General features: G+C 33.5%; 1 protein-coding gene across 3 annotated transcripts in view; it reads left to right on the top strand.

Moving 5' to 3' along the window:
- The window catches only part of ADK (adenosine kinase), a 540,886-nt gene that overhangs the window by 63,117 nt on the left and 461,506 nt on the right, over positions 1-16,263 (top strand). For all 3 annotated transcript variants that reach the window (XM_045783164.2, XM_045783166.2, XM_045783165.2), the window contains one exon: positions 3,396-3,449. In XM_045783164.2, coding sequence (XP_045639120.1) covers positions 3,396-3,449 — 54 coding nt within the window. The remainder of the gene's footprint in view (positions 1-3,395; positions 3,450-16,263) is intronic.

Below are 16,263 nucleotides of genomic sequence, written 5' to 3'. Positions count from 1 at the left end.
GTGCTTCACTTTATTGTAACCTTATCATACAAGCAGTTATTTTTATTCTGATTCACATACTGAATCTCAAGGTCCTTAAGTGCAAGAAATGTTTGTTATTCTCTATCACCAGCCAGCTGGAGAGGGAAAGTAACATTGATTTAGTTGCTATTGTATATGTACAAAAACACCTTGCTAAGACATAGATATCATCAAATCCACTGGTTTCAAACATTTCAATTTTCATAAAAATGTTTTAATAAATTTTAATAAACTTCCTCACTCATTAGGTTAATATTTATGACTTTTTTATTGTAATGTTAAATAAAACTGATAAACATTCTTTTAGTGGACTCTAAATACCATAGGAGTTTGATACTTACCATCATCCATTTATTTAAATAAAATTTTTTTTACCATCATCCATTTGTAAAAAGACACAAACAAGCTCTTTCCTTACTACTGAAAAATTTCATACTCCTTTCTATTTAAATTTGTATACCTATTACACTTTTTGCCAACAGATTTTATCCTTATATAATGTATTTTTGTGCATGAATTATTTTATGTAATATATTATGCATATATTATGAAGGTAATATATTTTTATGCATGTAAATTGAATTTAAAAATACCTCCTAGTCATTAAATTATAATTAACATATAGTTAGTTCAACAGCATAGATGTATTAAAATTTTGTTAAATAATAAACAAGAAAACATTTTATTGGAAATGCGTCTTTTAATGAGGTGGGTGAAACTAATTTTTTTCATTTAGTTCAAACTTCCTTGGATAAATAATACTCAATGCTGCAATAAGACAGATGTTCAGCATCATTTTTATTTCCCCCTTTTCTTTAAAAATGTGAAAAGGTTCAGGATAGGCCCCCCTCAGAATGTGCTACTTTGGCATGTGGATTATTTTGAGTTGAAGGCACTTGAGACCCCGTGGGCTCATGAGAAACTACTGTCCCTCCCTTAACCACACAGAAGAATCTAAATTGGGGATCTTTCCCAGAATAAGCGTTGTTAACAGAGATAAATTATATCTGAGCGACACATTTATATGATAGGGCAAATATCTAATTACCAAACATCTCTCTCTCTCTCTCTTTTTTTTTTTTAATGGGGGGTAGGCGGAGAGCAGGGAGGGGCAGAGGGAGACGGAGAGAAACCTAATAAGCAGGCTCCATGCTCAGCAGAGAGCCCTATGCAGGGCTCCATCTTAGGACCCTGAGGTCATGACTTGAACTGAAATCAGGAGTCAAATACTTAACCAACTGAGCCAGCCAGGTGCCCCCCAAACATCTCTTCTTATCGTCCTGTAAAGTGCATTCCTTTGCTTGAAATCCTAGGCCCCTACCCCCTTCTCCTTATTTCAGAATGATACGTATACCTCACTTTGTTTGACTGTCTTTCGGATTTCCATGTCCATGTGGATTCCCCATATGTATGCTTATTAAATTTGATTTTCTCCTGTTAATCTGTCAATTTGATTCTTAGTCCAGTTAGAAGGACCTTGAAGGGGACAGGAGTTCTTATTCCCTGAGAAGGGGATGAGGAATTCTTGCTCCCTGACAGGTAGAAGTGTTGAGAGATGTGTTCACATAATTAACTGGATGGTAATGAGCAGAATTTTACTTCAGTGGCATCACTCAGTTGTTTGAGCTTCTCTATTATCAAATTATCTATCATCAAAAATTATTTTTATTTGTCAGCTGGTTATTTTATTAGGTCCATTTTCAGTTTTGTTAGAAGCAAATCATTAGAAACCACCTGACTTTCCAGTCATTAGAGTCATTAGAGACATGCAATTCTAGGAAATACACCAAAAAAGGCTGTAGTAAGGCTTCCTGAATAGCTAGTAATTATACCTATTAGTGTTTTACTTATAGGCATATGTTTACCTAAACATTTTAGGAGATGCTAGGGTAAGTTAAATATTGTTAATTTCAATATACCTATGTCAAAAGGATTTTTCTTGATAAAATCTTTTTATTGAGTGCCTTAAACATGTTTTAGTCAAAACCGTTCATTTATTTGAAGACCATTGTCTGCCTTGGAATCATTGGTAAAATTGTTCTGCAGTCAAACAAATCAGATTTACTTTCATGATAAAAAAAGTCTGGCTTCATTTTTCAGTTCAAATAAATGATTTGACTTGTGTTTCTGTGACAACCATGTTCTGATATTTAATCCTCAGTAGATAAATGAAAGACAAGGAACCTTGTTTTAAAAATTTGTTGCTTGGGGGAATAAGTTGACACTTTCTTTCTTGTTTTTTATTGGAAACTCTCTTAGCTTTGCTTCATAGGATTCTTCCTGATAAGTAATGCATTCTTTCATGCTGTACATGGGATGGAAAAGATAAACTTTTTAAAGAAAAGTGATCAACTTGGGCCCCATTCCATAATGTATCTGAAAATAGAACATCCCGTGACAGACGGTTCCCCATTCATAATTTGTAGCTTCATTTTTTACAGAAATAATGTATCAAACAGTAATCTCTATAGTCAGTTTATGGTACTTCACTTAAAGAGGCTTTGCAGACCAAAATACTATGAACCATTTCTTGTTTAGTGCCTCAGAGGTTTTTATACCCCAGCCACTGCGGTACAGTTCTATTCAGGATGCCATTCTTTTTGTAAAGTGGGTAAAGGCATTTGTGAGAGGGGAGGCAAGAAAGGAGACTCTACATGACGTTTCCACTTGGACCTCTGACCTATTGTCAGGCAGCTTCGTTTTTAGGGAAGGGTTGAATACAAGTGGAATTTGAAGACCCGGGATTTGCCATCTGTTGTTTATTTTTTTCTGGGTACTCCCCAGAATTCTGTTTACTTTTAGCACGACAAATACGTGGTAATTTGGAAGATACCTGTTGTAATATTTATAGCAACCTCTGTTTTATAGACAGGGAAGGTGAGACTTAAAGAAATGAAGTAATTGCCTGTGGTCATTAAGCTAAATAAATGGTTTAGACAAGGAACTCCAAGACTTATTTTTCCTTCCATGTCGCACCACCCAGGACACAGTGTGGTACACAGATTTTTACTGTGTATTTAATGAATAAATAACTGCATATTGTTTTGTGAACTCTTAAATACTTCTGCGGGTAGTTTCTTGAATTTTGAACTGCTGGATGAATGTAACATTGCAGATTATTCACTACAGAGGACTACTGGAGATACCTTGTGTTTTCGAAGTTCTTTGGATGGTATCTGTGGAGGTGACTAACAGAACAGCAAAGAACTTAAGCATTAATGTTTTATCAGTGAGGACAGAGACTTGTAACAGTGTGGTAGTGCTTGTTTGATAGGGGTTAACTGACTGTATGTCGATACCCATAGTGAGATGTCCATGAGGCAAACGTACTTAAATATTATATGACCAGTATTTTTTTGTTTTCTGTGTTACAGGTATTCTCTTAAGCCAAATGACCAAATCTTGGCTGAAGACAAACACAAGGAATTGTAAGTACATTAAACACTAGATGGTACATAGTTTACTCTTCTATGGAGATGTATGTAAACCATCTGATTTTTAAAATTGTATAAAATATAAAGATGTAATTAACACTATGAACTTAATCCTGGTAAGATTAGAATAGTTTACATTACATACGGTTAACATGGGAAATAATTCTTCCTGCATGGACGTTAAAACATGTAGTATTGTATTCTATCATCTAGAATAAGGGCATACTGGGAAATATGTAATTTCATGATCTTTCTCCACATAAAATATTAAGTTGTTGTTAATTTTGGCTTTTATTCAGTTGACTTCCCCGCCTTCGTGCTTAAGATAGTGAAATATAATTTTGTTTCTTTATGAAAAGGTAAATGCCTGGTAGTGATTGGCACAGGGCAAAACACTTTAAATGTGAAATTTGAAATATGAATAAAATTTTGTTCCTTTTAAAATTTTAGTGTTCTTTCAGGTAAAAATAACTTGAACATATGATTCTGGGATACCTCCATGGCTATTTTTCTGCTCTCTTGTAGTATTTAAAAGATTATTGCTTCATGGAAACTTTGAGGTTTCTTTAAAAATGACAGATTTGGGAATTTAAAAAAATTCATCTTAATCTTTTCAGTATCATGACATTGTCCAAGGAGGACAGCTAAAAAAGAATTTATATGCTTCTATTTTCTGGTCTACTTTCTTTTTCCCATTGTGCAGTAAGAAAGTTCTGATGACCTTAATTATTATGCAAACACCTAATGTCAAATAATACTGTAGAATTAAGAATTTGAGGAATCTGTGGCTGGCTAAACACCTTCAGGTTGGACCACACTTATTCTTGATAATACTTAATGTTCTATCCAATTGATAAGTGTATTGGTGAATTTCACATGCTTTCTTGGGGATTTCCCTAATGTTTGGCACTTCCTGATGTTAAAGATATTTTAACATTGGACTCAGGTCCCTTATGGTTTAGTTAAATGCAGTCTTCAATTGGTATACATCTGTATGGAGAATCACTCTTTCTGATAGAGTTCTTCAAGACTATTTTTTTTAGGTGCAGCGAAGGGAATATAGTCAATGATATTGTAATACCATTGTGTGGTGACAGATGGTAGCTACACTTGTGGTGAGCATAGAAAAACATATAAAAGTGTTGTATCACTATGTTGTACAGCTGAAACTAATGTAACATTGTGTGTCAATTATACTCAAAAAGTCCACACACAAAATATTTTTTTCTCAAGGTTATATAGTGATTTTTTAAAGTACTTTTAAAACTGCTTTTTAAAAACCTTTCCCAAGTTATTTTATTTTTTTCTTTCATATCGAAGACATTGTAATAAGTGTTAATCTTAAAATGGTAGGACCAATGTGTAGGGAGATGTTTTCTTTAAGAGTTCTTACAGTTGATGTATCCCATTGTTATGCCAGCTTTTCAAGCTCATTTGATTATGATCTTCATAGTGTGTTGTCAAGTATATTGTCAAGAAATTGTATTCAGTTTCTTTCTTTACTGCCAAGTATAATCAATGAGGATAGTGATTGTCACTGTACCATTGGTTGGATATTTGTTATTTATAGGTCTGATAACAGAGCTCTTTTGGTATAGTGTGTTAATTCATTTAAAATTTCATTTACTGTCTATGATATAGTTCACCTCTATGGGTAGACTGATTTTTTTAACTTAGATTTTATTATGAAAAATTTTAAATATGCAATATATATTCACCCATATACTTAGCAACTAGATTTATCATTAGCATCACATGTATATTCATTCTTCTATCCATCCATTTCTTTATCAGTGTTTTGAATGCAACTGCAGACATCAGTATGTTATCCTCTAAATATTTTAACATGCGTATCATCAACTACAGGTCAATACTTTATAGAGCTTTTTTCCTTTACGTGAAAAGTTCACGCAATAAAATGCACACATAAGTGTACATTTGTTGAGTTTTGACAAATGCATAAATGTTTGTAACCTGGGGTGCCTGGCTGGCTCAGTCCGTGGAGCATGAAATGCTTGATCTCAGGGTCCTAAGCTCGAGCCCCATGTTGGGTATGGAGATTACTTAAAAATAAAATCTTAAAAAAAAAAACAACTAAAAAAAAAATGTTTGTCACCCAAACCTCTAGATATAGAACATTATCACCAGCCTGGGAAGTTTCTTTATGCCTCTTTGTAGTTAATCTCTGCTCTTACACTCCAAGAGGTTACTGTTGTTATGATTTTTTTTCTACCACAAATGAAGTTTTCTCTGTTCTAGAATTTCTTATAAATGAAATCATGTGTATATCCTGTTTTATATAATACTTCTTTCCCTCAGTATAATATTTTTGACATTCATCAATGTATCAGTTAATTTCTTTTCATTGCTTATTAATAATCCATTTGTTTATCTGTTCTCTTATTATGGACTCCTATGCTGTTTCCTTTCCAGTTTTTGGCTACTATGAATAAAGTTGCTATTGACATTTTTGTACAAGTTTTTCTGTGAACATATTTTTATTTCTCATGGGTAATTAGGAGTAGATTGCTGAGTCAATAGGGTAGTAGTGTTTTTGGTTCTATAAGAAACTACTAGATTTTCTTCCAAAGTACTTGTGCCATTTTACATGCCTACCAGCAATATGTGAGAGTTCCAGTTGCTCTACATCTTTATCAGCGTTTGGTGGTGTTGGTCTTTCTAATTTTAGCTATTCTGGTGGGCACGTAGTGGTATTTCATTGTGGTTTAGTTTGCATTTATTTCCATAATGACTAGTAACATTGAACACTTACACATTTGTGTATTGGCCATTCGTATTTACTTTGAAGTGTGTTCACATCTTTTGCTGATGTGAAAAAATTGGGGTTTTTCTTTTTACTGATGAGTTGTTAGAATTCTTTATGTATTCTAGATACCAGTCTGTGTCTGGTAGGTTGCACAAATTTTTTCTGCCTGGTCCCTGGCTTACCTTCTTTCTTAATGGTGTTTTGGTAAGCAAATTTTAAATTAAAAAAATTTTTTTTTGAGTAGCAAGTTTTTTCTTGAGTAGCGAGTTTTTAATCTTGATGAAGTCTAATTTATCAATTTTTTTCTTTATGATTATTGCTGTCTTTGGTTTAACAAATCTTAATTTATGAAGATCATCATTTTTTTTCGTTAAAAGCTGTATGGTTTTACTTTTTATGTTTAGGTCTATGGTCTATCATGAATCAGTATTTGTGTACGATGTAAAGTAGAGGTTGAGGTTCATTTTTTTTTTTTTTTTTCCTGCATGGATAACTAGGATACCTAGTTATTCCAGCTCCATTTGCTGAATAGACTTTGCTTGTCACTGGATTGCTTTGGTGGCTTTGTAGAAATAAAATAACTATAGAAATGTGGGTCTATTTTGTTCCACTGATTCACTTGCCACTGTTTGGACCAGTGACCTACTTTAGCAAGTATTGAAGCCAGTTAGTGTAAGTCCTCCAACTTCGTTCTTTTTGAAGATTGCTTTGGATGTATTAGACCCTTTATTTATTTTAGAATCAGCTTGTCAGTTTTCTCAGAAAAACCTTTTGGGGTTCTTGTGGGGATTATATCGAATCTATTTTGGGGAGAATTGGCATCTTAACAATATTGAGTCCTTTTTAAATTTCTCTTAGCAGTATTTTGTCCTTTTCAGTGAAGAAGGTTTTTTTGCATGTCTTTGGCCAAATGAATACAGCCCTACTACCTCTTCTGGATATACTATAAAAGACCTTAGGGGGCACCTAGGTGACTCATTTGGTTAAGTGACTGCCTTCTGCTCAGGTCATGATCCCAGGGTCCTGGGATCGAGCCCTGGGTCAGGCTTCCTGCTCAGCAGGGAGTCTGCTTCTCTCTCTCCCTCTGCCGCTCCCCCGTTCACGCACTGTCTCTCTCTCAAATAAATAAATCTTAAAAAAAAAAAAAGATCTTAGGGCAGTCTCGTCTCATTAACAGTATCAAGTATAAAACATTGGTTCAGTGTCAATAATCTGTCCTTTTCCAGAATTTTCTTTCTTTTTTTTCACGCTACTTGAACATCTTCTGGATTTGGTTATTATATACCTGTTCTTATCATTCTTCTTGCAGATTTCTATTTCTCTTTGAATACGCTATATAGCAATTATTTTATAAATTAATATTTATCACTAAGATTATATCGGAGTTACTAAATATATATGCGTGTGTGTGTGTATACATTTTTTTTTAAACCACATTTATTTAGCTGTGTTTTACGTTCACTCTGAGGAGAATGAGTATTGTCCCTAATCTTTGCCAGCTGTGATCCAAATGGGTATCATTGGTCACACTGGGACTGGGAGAGAAAGGTAGATATTTAACTTAAACCTGCAATAATTCTCTTCAAGGTATGTAGCCTTATGGTAGGTTAATAGCTCACATTTTTAATCTAATGTAATTGCTTTGGAAAAGAAAATTGTATATAGTGTTTTGATGAGAAAAATACATTATTAATGATTGGAGCAGATATTTAGATTATTAGACCTTTTCTGTTATCACTGCTTAAAAAGCAATAAAAAATGACATATTCTCTAGAGTACTCTTTGCTTTACTTATTTTATTTCAATTAAAAAGTGATAGAAAGGGGTCTAGAATCTTATCAGTGGCCATGTGACTTGTGTCTTAACATTTAATATATGCACATTTTACAGAAAACACGAATTTTGTTGGCCATTTAAAAATGGCAGCTACTGTACAACTGGATTAGTCTTAAATGATGTTTTTTTCCTATGCAATTAATGAACTCTATTGGAATATTATGCAGTTATTAAAATGTTTTTTGGAAAAGATTTAATATGATTAAGTAGGTGAAAAACCTTGCTTATACATATCCTAGAATAAAATTTCAGAATAGTAGATTTTTGGGTAACTGGATTATGGGTGAATTTTATTTTCTTCTTTGTACTTTTGATGTATTTTATTTTATTTATTTATTTAAAAAATTTTGGGGTGCCTGGGTGGCTCAGTCAGTTAAGCGCCTGCCTTTGGCTCAGGTCACAATCCTAGGGTTCTGGGATCAAGCCTTACATCAGGCCTCTTGCTCAGCAGGAAGCCTGCTTCTACCTTTCCTTCTAACTCTGTTGCTCTTCTGCTTGTGCTCACGCACTCTCTCTCTTTGTCAAATAAATAAATAAATAAAATCTTAAAAAAAAATTTTTTTTTAATGTGGGGGTCTTTGAACTCACAGCCCTGAGATCAAGAGTCAGATGCTTACCTGACTGAGCCACTCAGGCACCCCTATGTGTATTTTAAATCTTCTCTAATGGGTTGTGTTATTTCTATGACCAGAAAAGAAAAAAAGAACTTAATGAAAGAGATGATAAATCCCCTAAATTAAATTGTTTAATAATATACTTACCTTTTACAGGATGCACTTTTTCAACTGTATAATTATAATTGGTGAACTAAGTAAACAAACATAGTGAGGGCCTAAAGGGCTGAGAGGGCCTGAATTAAAAAAAAAAGTGTGTATGTCTTGAAGTCTTCCTTCTTCTGAATAACTAGTATATATATAACCAAGGTCTTATTAAACTTGATAGTATTGTCACTTTATTGTTTTGGCATTAGTTCATTATCTTAATTCCTTGGATGTTGGCTCTCTGCCCTGTAGTTTTTGACTTACATGCTATAGAAAACTCTCAGTTGAATATTCCAGTGTTAGAGCACACTATTAATTTTTAAGAATTCAACATTAGCCCTTTATGAAGGTCCTCATAAATAATTTTATTTTTGTCTTTACAGTTAAAATTAACCAAGATCTGTTTGTGCTCAAGACCAACTTTTTAAATACCATAACAAATGTAGATATAAAACAAAATTTAATTATCCAATTAATAATTCCATGGTTTATTCATAAAACATTATTTCTTCTTAATTTTAATCCATTAAAGATGGTTTTGATTCATCACGACATTGAAAAATACATTGGCACCATCATATTAGCCAGCTTTTTGAAAATGTTGTTTAATGTAGACCAGTAAGTGAGTACAATGATAACACTATCTTAGTATTACATTATGTGGTAAATATTAACTGTATTTTCATTTAAAATATTCTTAGTTCCCAAACTGTGGTGATTCACATTTTGTATAAACTTAATCACTTATGCTTCACAGATACACCCTTTATTTCTCTGTCTGGGGAAATTGGACATACCACAAAACAGGGAAGAGTCGTTAACAATGTCCGTGACCCTTGTTTTTTTTTAAGCAAATGTTCTTTCTCAAATTCCTGTTTTTTAATGTTCTACATACTGAGGATTCTGGAAGATGATTTTAAATAGGGAAGGCCAACCAATTGTATTTGGGATGTGATTAATCCAAAGCTATGGAATTTATACTTTGCTCTATACATGGTCCAATAATGAATGGTTTCATTAGTCTTCTATATATAGATTTTTCTCGATCTGTCATAGTTTTAGTTTTATAAATGAAATAATTTAAAATAAATAAGAAAAACATCACTATTTCATCCAATAAATATTTTTTCACCTGCCTACCTGTCACTTTGCTTGGTCCTATTTACAGTAAAGATACTGACTTCATTTTTGAATGGAGATTTACTCTCCAGTTTAATATTACTTTATGTTACAATACAGTTTCATAAATTGGAGATTTTGTAATACTGGATTTTCTTATTATTGGACATATCTGCAGTTATAGAAGAATAGGACTATTTTGTTTCTATGAATATTTGTTCATTTTATGAATATCTAAATTTTATATTACCTTGACTAGAATGATATAAGAGCATAAAGATTCAGATAAGTAAAGTTAAAAACTGAATAGGAATTAGAGACAAATTCTGAAGGCAAATATACATAAATTCACAAGTATTCATTACCACTTACATATAGACAGAAGTAACTTGATCTGAGGATTTTTGTTGGTTTGCTGTACTATGTAAGACATGGGGAAGACTTGTTTAAAAGAGATTCACGTTTATTTACTTGACTTTTCAAAATAGCGGCCAAGATAGAAGGTGAATTTTTACAGACACTGTATGCTGTTCTAGATGCGAAGGGTATTTTCCCATTTCATATTGAATGAATTCTTTTTAATGACTATTTTTTATGTCAGGGATTAAATTATTTTGTCTCAATATCCCCCTTAAATTTTTAAGTTTTATCTTAGAAGAATTATATTGTATTTAAGTTTTAGTCAATTCAGATTATGATGAAATGGGAGAAAATAAATGAGTTATGCAAGGGGTATGAAGCACAGTGTTAGAATGCTGTTATACCTTGATCTTTGGTTCAGTGTAAAAGTATTATAATGTCTCAGAGAACAGCTCCCAATTTCTCAGCAGGCGAGAGTTGTAAGTATTTAAGTTACATGTTCAAGAGCATGTTCAGGGACACCTGGCCAGCTCAGTTGATAGAGAATGTGACTCTTGATCTCGGCATTTTGAGTTCAAGCCCTGTGTTGGGGGTAGATTTTACTTAAAACGAAAACAAAAAATTCATGTTCAGAGCCCTTAGAGACAATCATTAACATGCTCTTAAATCCAGTATTAATGTTGTGACTTAGTAGTTCTTTGAAAACATCAAGATTGTTTTGTAAGAATAACACAAGAACTGATGCCTGTAGAGAGGAAAAAAACTAGCAAGTGAAAAGTTGAAATTGAAATAACATCTGGGGTGCCTGGGTGGCTCAGTCGATTAAGTGTCTGTCTGCCTTTGGCTGGCCTCATGATATTAGGGTCCTGGGATGGAGCCCCAGGTTGGGCTTCCTGTTCCTTGGGAGTTTGCTTCTCCCTCTGCCCCTCCCTCCTTCTTGTGCTCTCTCTCTCTCTCAAATAAATAAATAAAATCTTAAAAAAAAATAACTAGTGTCAACTATATGTCTATTAAAACTTATTAAAATGTGAAAAAATATCTAGGTCCAACAACAAAAGGTTAAGTAAACGGTTTGTATTTTTTTCAACATTCATGAAGAAGGTATAGCATTTTAAGTATCATGGATTTTTTAAAAATATTTATTTAATTATTTGAAGGAAAGAGCATTCCTGCAGGCGCGTGTGCACAGGGTGGAGGGGAAGAGGAGAGGGAGAGAGAGTCTCAAATGGACTCCAACTGAGTGTGGAGCCCACACGGGGCTCAACCTCAGAACCCTGAGATCCCCACCCCAGCTGAAACCAAGAGTCGGTGGCCCAACCGACTGCAGCACCCAGGTGCCCCCATGGCCCCTTTCTCAAGTGCCATTTTCTTTCATATCTTTTAAATTACAGAACTTTGATTCTAGAAATAAACCCTAGAACTAATACCCATTTTTTATAATGAGTTGGATGGGATTTATATGATAAAATGACTTGCTGCAGGTTATACTGCTACTCACTGACAGTACTGGACCAGAACCCATGTCTCCTGATTGCCATTTAAGTGCTTTTTCTGTCACACCAAGCAGCTCCCTAAGTATACAGTGATTTTTTTGTTTCGATAAAAAGGGGTTAATATCCATTGCAAGACTCAGTAACTGATTATGAAGAACTCAATAGCTTTATCAAGACTCAATGATTGATTAATTTTCTAGTATTGTACTATGGTTTTAAAAATCAGCTCAGACCAGTAGCCACTGTTGAGTGAGTTGAAGAAACTCAAATGTATGTAAGCCTGACTTCCAAATGCAAGGCTCTTCTCATTCTTCCAAGGAAATGGTATACCACAAAGCTTTTTTGGCTAACTTGATTCTAAATGCTTTGGGAGATGTTTATGAAATAAGGCAAATTTATAGTTATAATTTAGTTCCATCATATATTTACAACCACGTATTATGTGAAATAATTAAAATTTTTTTTCTTTTTTACTTTTCAGTTCTTTGAACATTCACAATCTACATGTTATGTGAAATAATTTTAAAGTACTTTTTTCTTTTTTTACTCTGATTTCTTTGAACATTCAGAATCTTCATCATCAACATCTTTGTCACCACTAGAATGTTTTTCTCTAGGACACATTAGTCTTCTTTGATCTAAATTGTTTGATTCCATGTATGATACTTTCATTAGACCTTTCATCCTACGTTATAAATGCCTCTTACTTGAGAAAAGTGTTTCTTAAATTGATTTTGATATATAGTCATGATCCTTGTAAAGTAACTGTTTACTATAACGCTTTTTTTTAAAAGATTTTATTAATTTATTTGAGAGAGAGAGAGAGAGAGCACGAGAGGGTGGAGAGGGAGAAGCAGGCTCCCCACTGAGCAAGGAGCCCGAAGTGGGGCTCGATCCCAGAACCCTGGGATCATGACCTGAGCTGAAGGCAGTTGTTTGACTGAGCCACCTCCGTGCCCCTACTATATTGCTTTCTAAATTGATCTTTAAAGGCTATAACTGTTACCATTTGTGCTTATGAAACTATGTCTCCAGGAATACATACAAACTCTGTTAGGTTTTTTGCTCCTTTTTAAAACTAATACCATCAGGTGTCTTCTGTGAGAATCCCAAACTCGCATTGATTGAATTTATTTCAGGCAACCACAAATGGTTCTCACCTTACCTGTGAGCAGAGTTTATCCTTTTTGGTGAACCTTTGACTGCTCTCACTTTAAAATTCTAGGATTTCATAGTTTCTTCTTATCTGTTGTTGTACCTGGATTAATGAAACTTCTAAAAGATTTGCTTTAATATTTTATTGTTTGAAACAAAACTGTTAACCCTGTCATAAAGAAGTCATTACAAGAGATAATTTTAGGATTAAAATTGGATTTAGGGCGCCTGGGTGGCTCAGTGAGTTAAGCCTTTGGCTCCGGTCATGATCCCGGAGTCCCAGGATCAAGTCCCATGTTTCCACTCAGTGGGGAGTCTGCTTCTCCCTCTGATCCTCCTCCCTCTTGTACCTTCTCTCTCTCTCTCTCTCTCTCTCTCAAATAAATAAGTAAAATCTTGAGAAAAAAATGGATTTATATTCATGTATGTTTGATAGATGAATGAAAAATGTATGATATTATTGGTGAAACCTTAATCCTAACTTGTTACCTTCTGCTTTTGATGAAATGTGTGCTGCCTTGGACTTAGCATTAGAGGAAACTTACGTGTGAATTTTGCATAGACTACAGCCTTGGTGTGTCAGTGCCACTATGAGTATTAAGAAATCAGGAATTTATTATAGGAACTAAACCTTATTCAATTGTGGGGAAAACTAGGAAAGTGAAGGCCCACAAAGAATCAGAAAAATCCAGTCCTGGTGTAGGTTCATGAATTGAAGCTTTCAAGAATTCACCTCCTGGAGTAAACTGTGAAGGAGGCTGGTAGGTTGTTGGCTCTTCGCAGCTATCACCTCTGAATTTTCAGTGAAACGTCTGGTGACAGGCTTGGGACTGTTTGGGAAGGGGAACTGGAGGTGGAGTGAGGATATAAGGACCAACCGGAATTCTCCCCTACTTCTCTGTCTTTCACTACCTGTAACCAATAACTACAGTAAAATGGCTGCTTCTTCACTTGGACCCCCCCAAATTGTACTTTTTTTTTTTTTTTTTTTTTGGTGGTTAATCCTAATCTGAAACCATACAGAGAAGGAAATTCTGGGAAATCCAGTTCTAGTTGACACAGTATAAAACCTGCCACACTCGGATTAATCATTTAATTTTCTGAATTTAATATTTGTAAAATGGTGATAATTCCATGTGTGTCTTATTAAGTTTAATGAGAGTTAAATGAAATTATATATGTGAAAAAGTTTTGAACTATGAAAAGGTTATATGAAGTAATTTGTGTCATGTAAGTTTTTGTGTTTGATGATCATGAAAACTCGAACTGGCTTCTGCTCTTGAAGTAGCTGCCTCTCAGATATGGTGGGATTAGATTAGTGCTTTGCTATTTTATTATTATCCATTAAGCAAATGATTTCTTTAATCTAGCTACTTTTCTTTTAGCCTATTCAATAATCCCGTTGTATAGTTCCTGAATCTAGCCTGAAGTTCTTTAGGCAAAAAATGCTAACGGACTTCTTCTCTCTGTTTTTTTAAATGTATTATCATTCTCCTCCTCCTCCTCCTCATTATTATTATTATTATTATTATTATTATTATTATTATTATTAATTTTGTTCTATATTTCTCTGATGTTTTGGGTGGAAGGGTGAGGTGTTTCCTGAAACTTTATCCCAGAATGTTTTAGTGTAAGTGTAGTTCGTGGACCCTTTGTTGCAAACAGTTTACTTGACAGTATTTCAGTATGTAATATTTCTGGGGCAAATATTCATTAGGGCCAGTATGGGATGGAGACAGCAGAAACTGCTGATATGTTGAATTCTTATTTTCCTTGGTCTACACCAAACAGGAATATTTTGAGAATGAAGACAGATTTCTGTCTGAAAAATAATGTGAGGGTTATGCCAACACTCTCTATATTCCCTTAAGGATTGAGGCAGACTTCTTGGGAAGGATATGGATTTGGGAGTTTTGGGGAACTTTTAGTATTTATTAACAGCTAATCTAATCCTTGAAAATGTTTTCTTTACTAATTATACTTATTGATTTATTTTTGGGAAGTGTGAACGATTAAATAACATGTGTTAAAAAACAAGGAAAGAAGGCCTTATTTCAGTTTTATGCTTTAATTTAATCTTCACAGCAATCCTAGAATGTAAATATATAATTATTCCCATTTTATGAGAAACAGGCTTGGAACAATTCATGACTTGTCTTAGAATAGGAAAGGATAGATTGTGATTTGATTTCAGGTGTATTTTATGGCTTTGTACTTTGCTAAATTCAGTGACTTAGGAGAAAGAATATTTTCTACCTTTTTTGGGAGAAATAATAATATTTAAAATGAACATACCTACTTCACAAAGTATTTAAATGTACTTGTGCTGAATATTACATTTCATAAGTTTTAATACGGTTTAGTAGAATTATGCCATAATCTGTGGGTAATACTGTATTTTGGGCGGTGGTTAATGTCTAAGGTAAAATCTTAGAAGATAATTTGAGCTCATGTTGATGAATGGAAATCCAGTATTTCTAATAGACTAGGTCGTTTCTTGAAGTTCAATGTACTATAAAGTTATTCTTTGTGATGCTAGCTCCCTCTGTGGAACTTTGTTATGATTGCAACATGACTTTTTCGATTATTTAGCAAAATGAAACATTTAGAATAGATTTTAAATTTTTCTTATAAAATTTTACTTTGTATCCTAATAATTCCCAGTATTTTTCTTGTGAAATGTTACTTTTATAGAAATGTCTCACCTTGTATATATTGAATTTTAATAGCACATTCAAAGTGAAACCACCTTCCTCAAACATTCCTACGACTTATGTGCTTTTTTGTTTGGGAATTCCAGAAATACTTGCAAGTTCTAAGTCTATAGCTCTGTGTTAGGTTAGACAGGAGATAGAAAAAAAGCCTAATGGAAGAGTTAGAAAAAAAATGTTTTGGAGTTTGAAGTTTGAATTTATGGGTTTTTTTTTTTTTGGTTTTGTTTTTTGTTTTTTTGTTTCTTGTTTTGTTTTAGTTTTTCAGTGTTGAATTGGGTGAGAAATGTTCATTGAAGGATTTTTTTGTTTTGTTTTGGACTTACTGAAAAGAGACAAAATTTGTGCTTGGTAGAAAGAGCAAAGAGATATATCTTAGTAGGATCCCAAAATTCAACAAAGAAATATAGGAAATATCTTTTCCATATATAATTTCTGTAAATTTATGCTCTTGTAAAGAAAATTCTTTATCAAATCCTACTACTGATTTCTCTTTGCAAGAGTGTGTATATTTCTTCTACCACTGGTTTTTCTCCTTTGTTTCCCAAACTGTTTTACATTTAAATATTAAATTGTATAATTACTTTTTCAAAGATATTTTCCATT

Source organism: Ursus americanus, chromosome 6 (genome assembly GCF_024610735.1).
Source record: "Ursus americanus isolate L20-20 chromosome 6, mUrsAme1.1.p, whole genome shotgun sequence".
NCBI classification, from domain to species: Eukaryota; Metazoa; Chordata; class Mammalia; order Carnivora; family Ursidae; genus Ursus; species Ursus americanus.
This window is presented reverse-complemented; position numbering and strand designations above follow the sequence as displayed.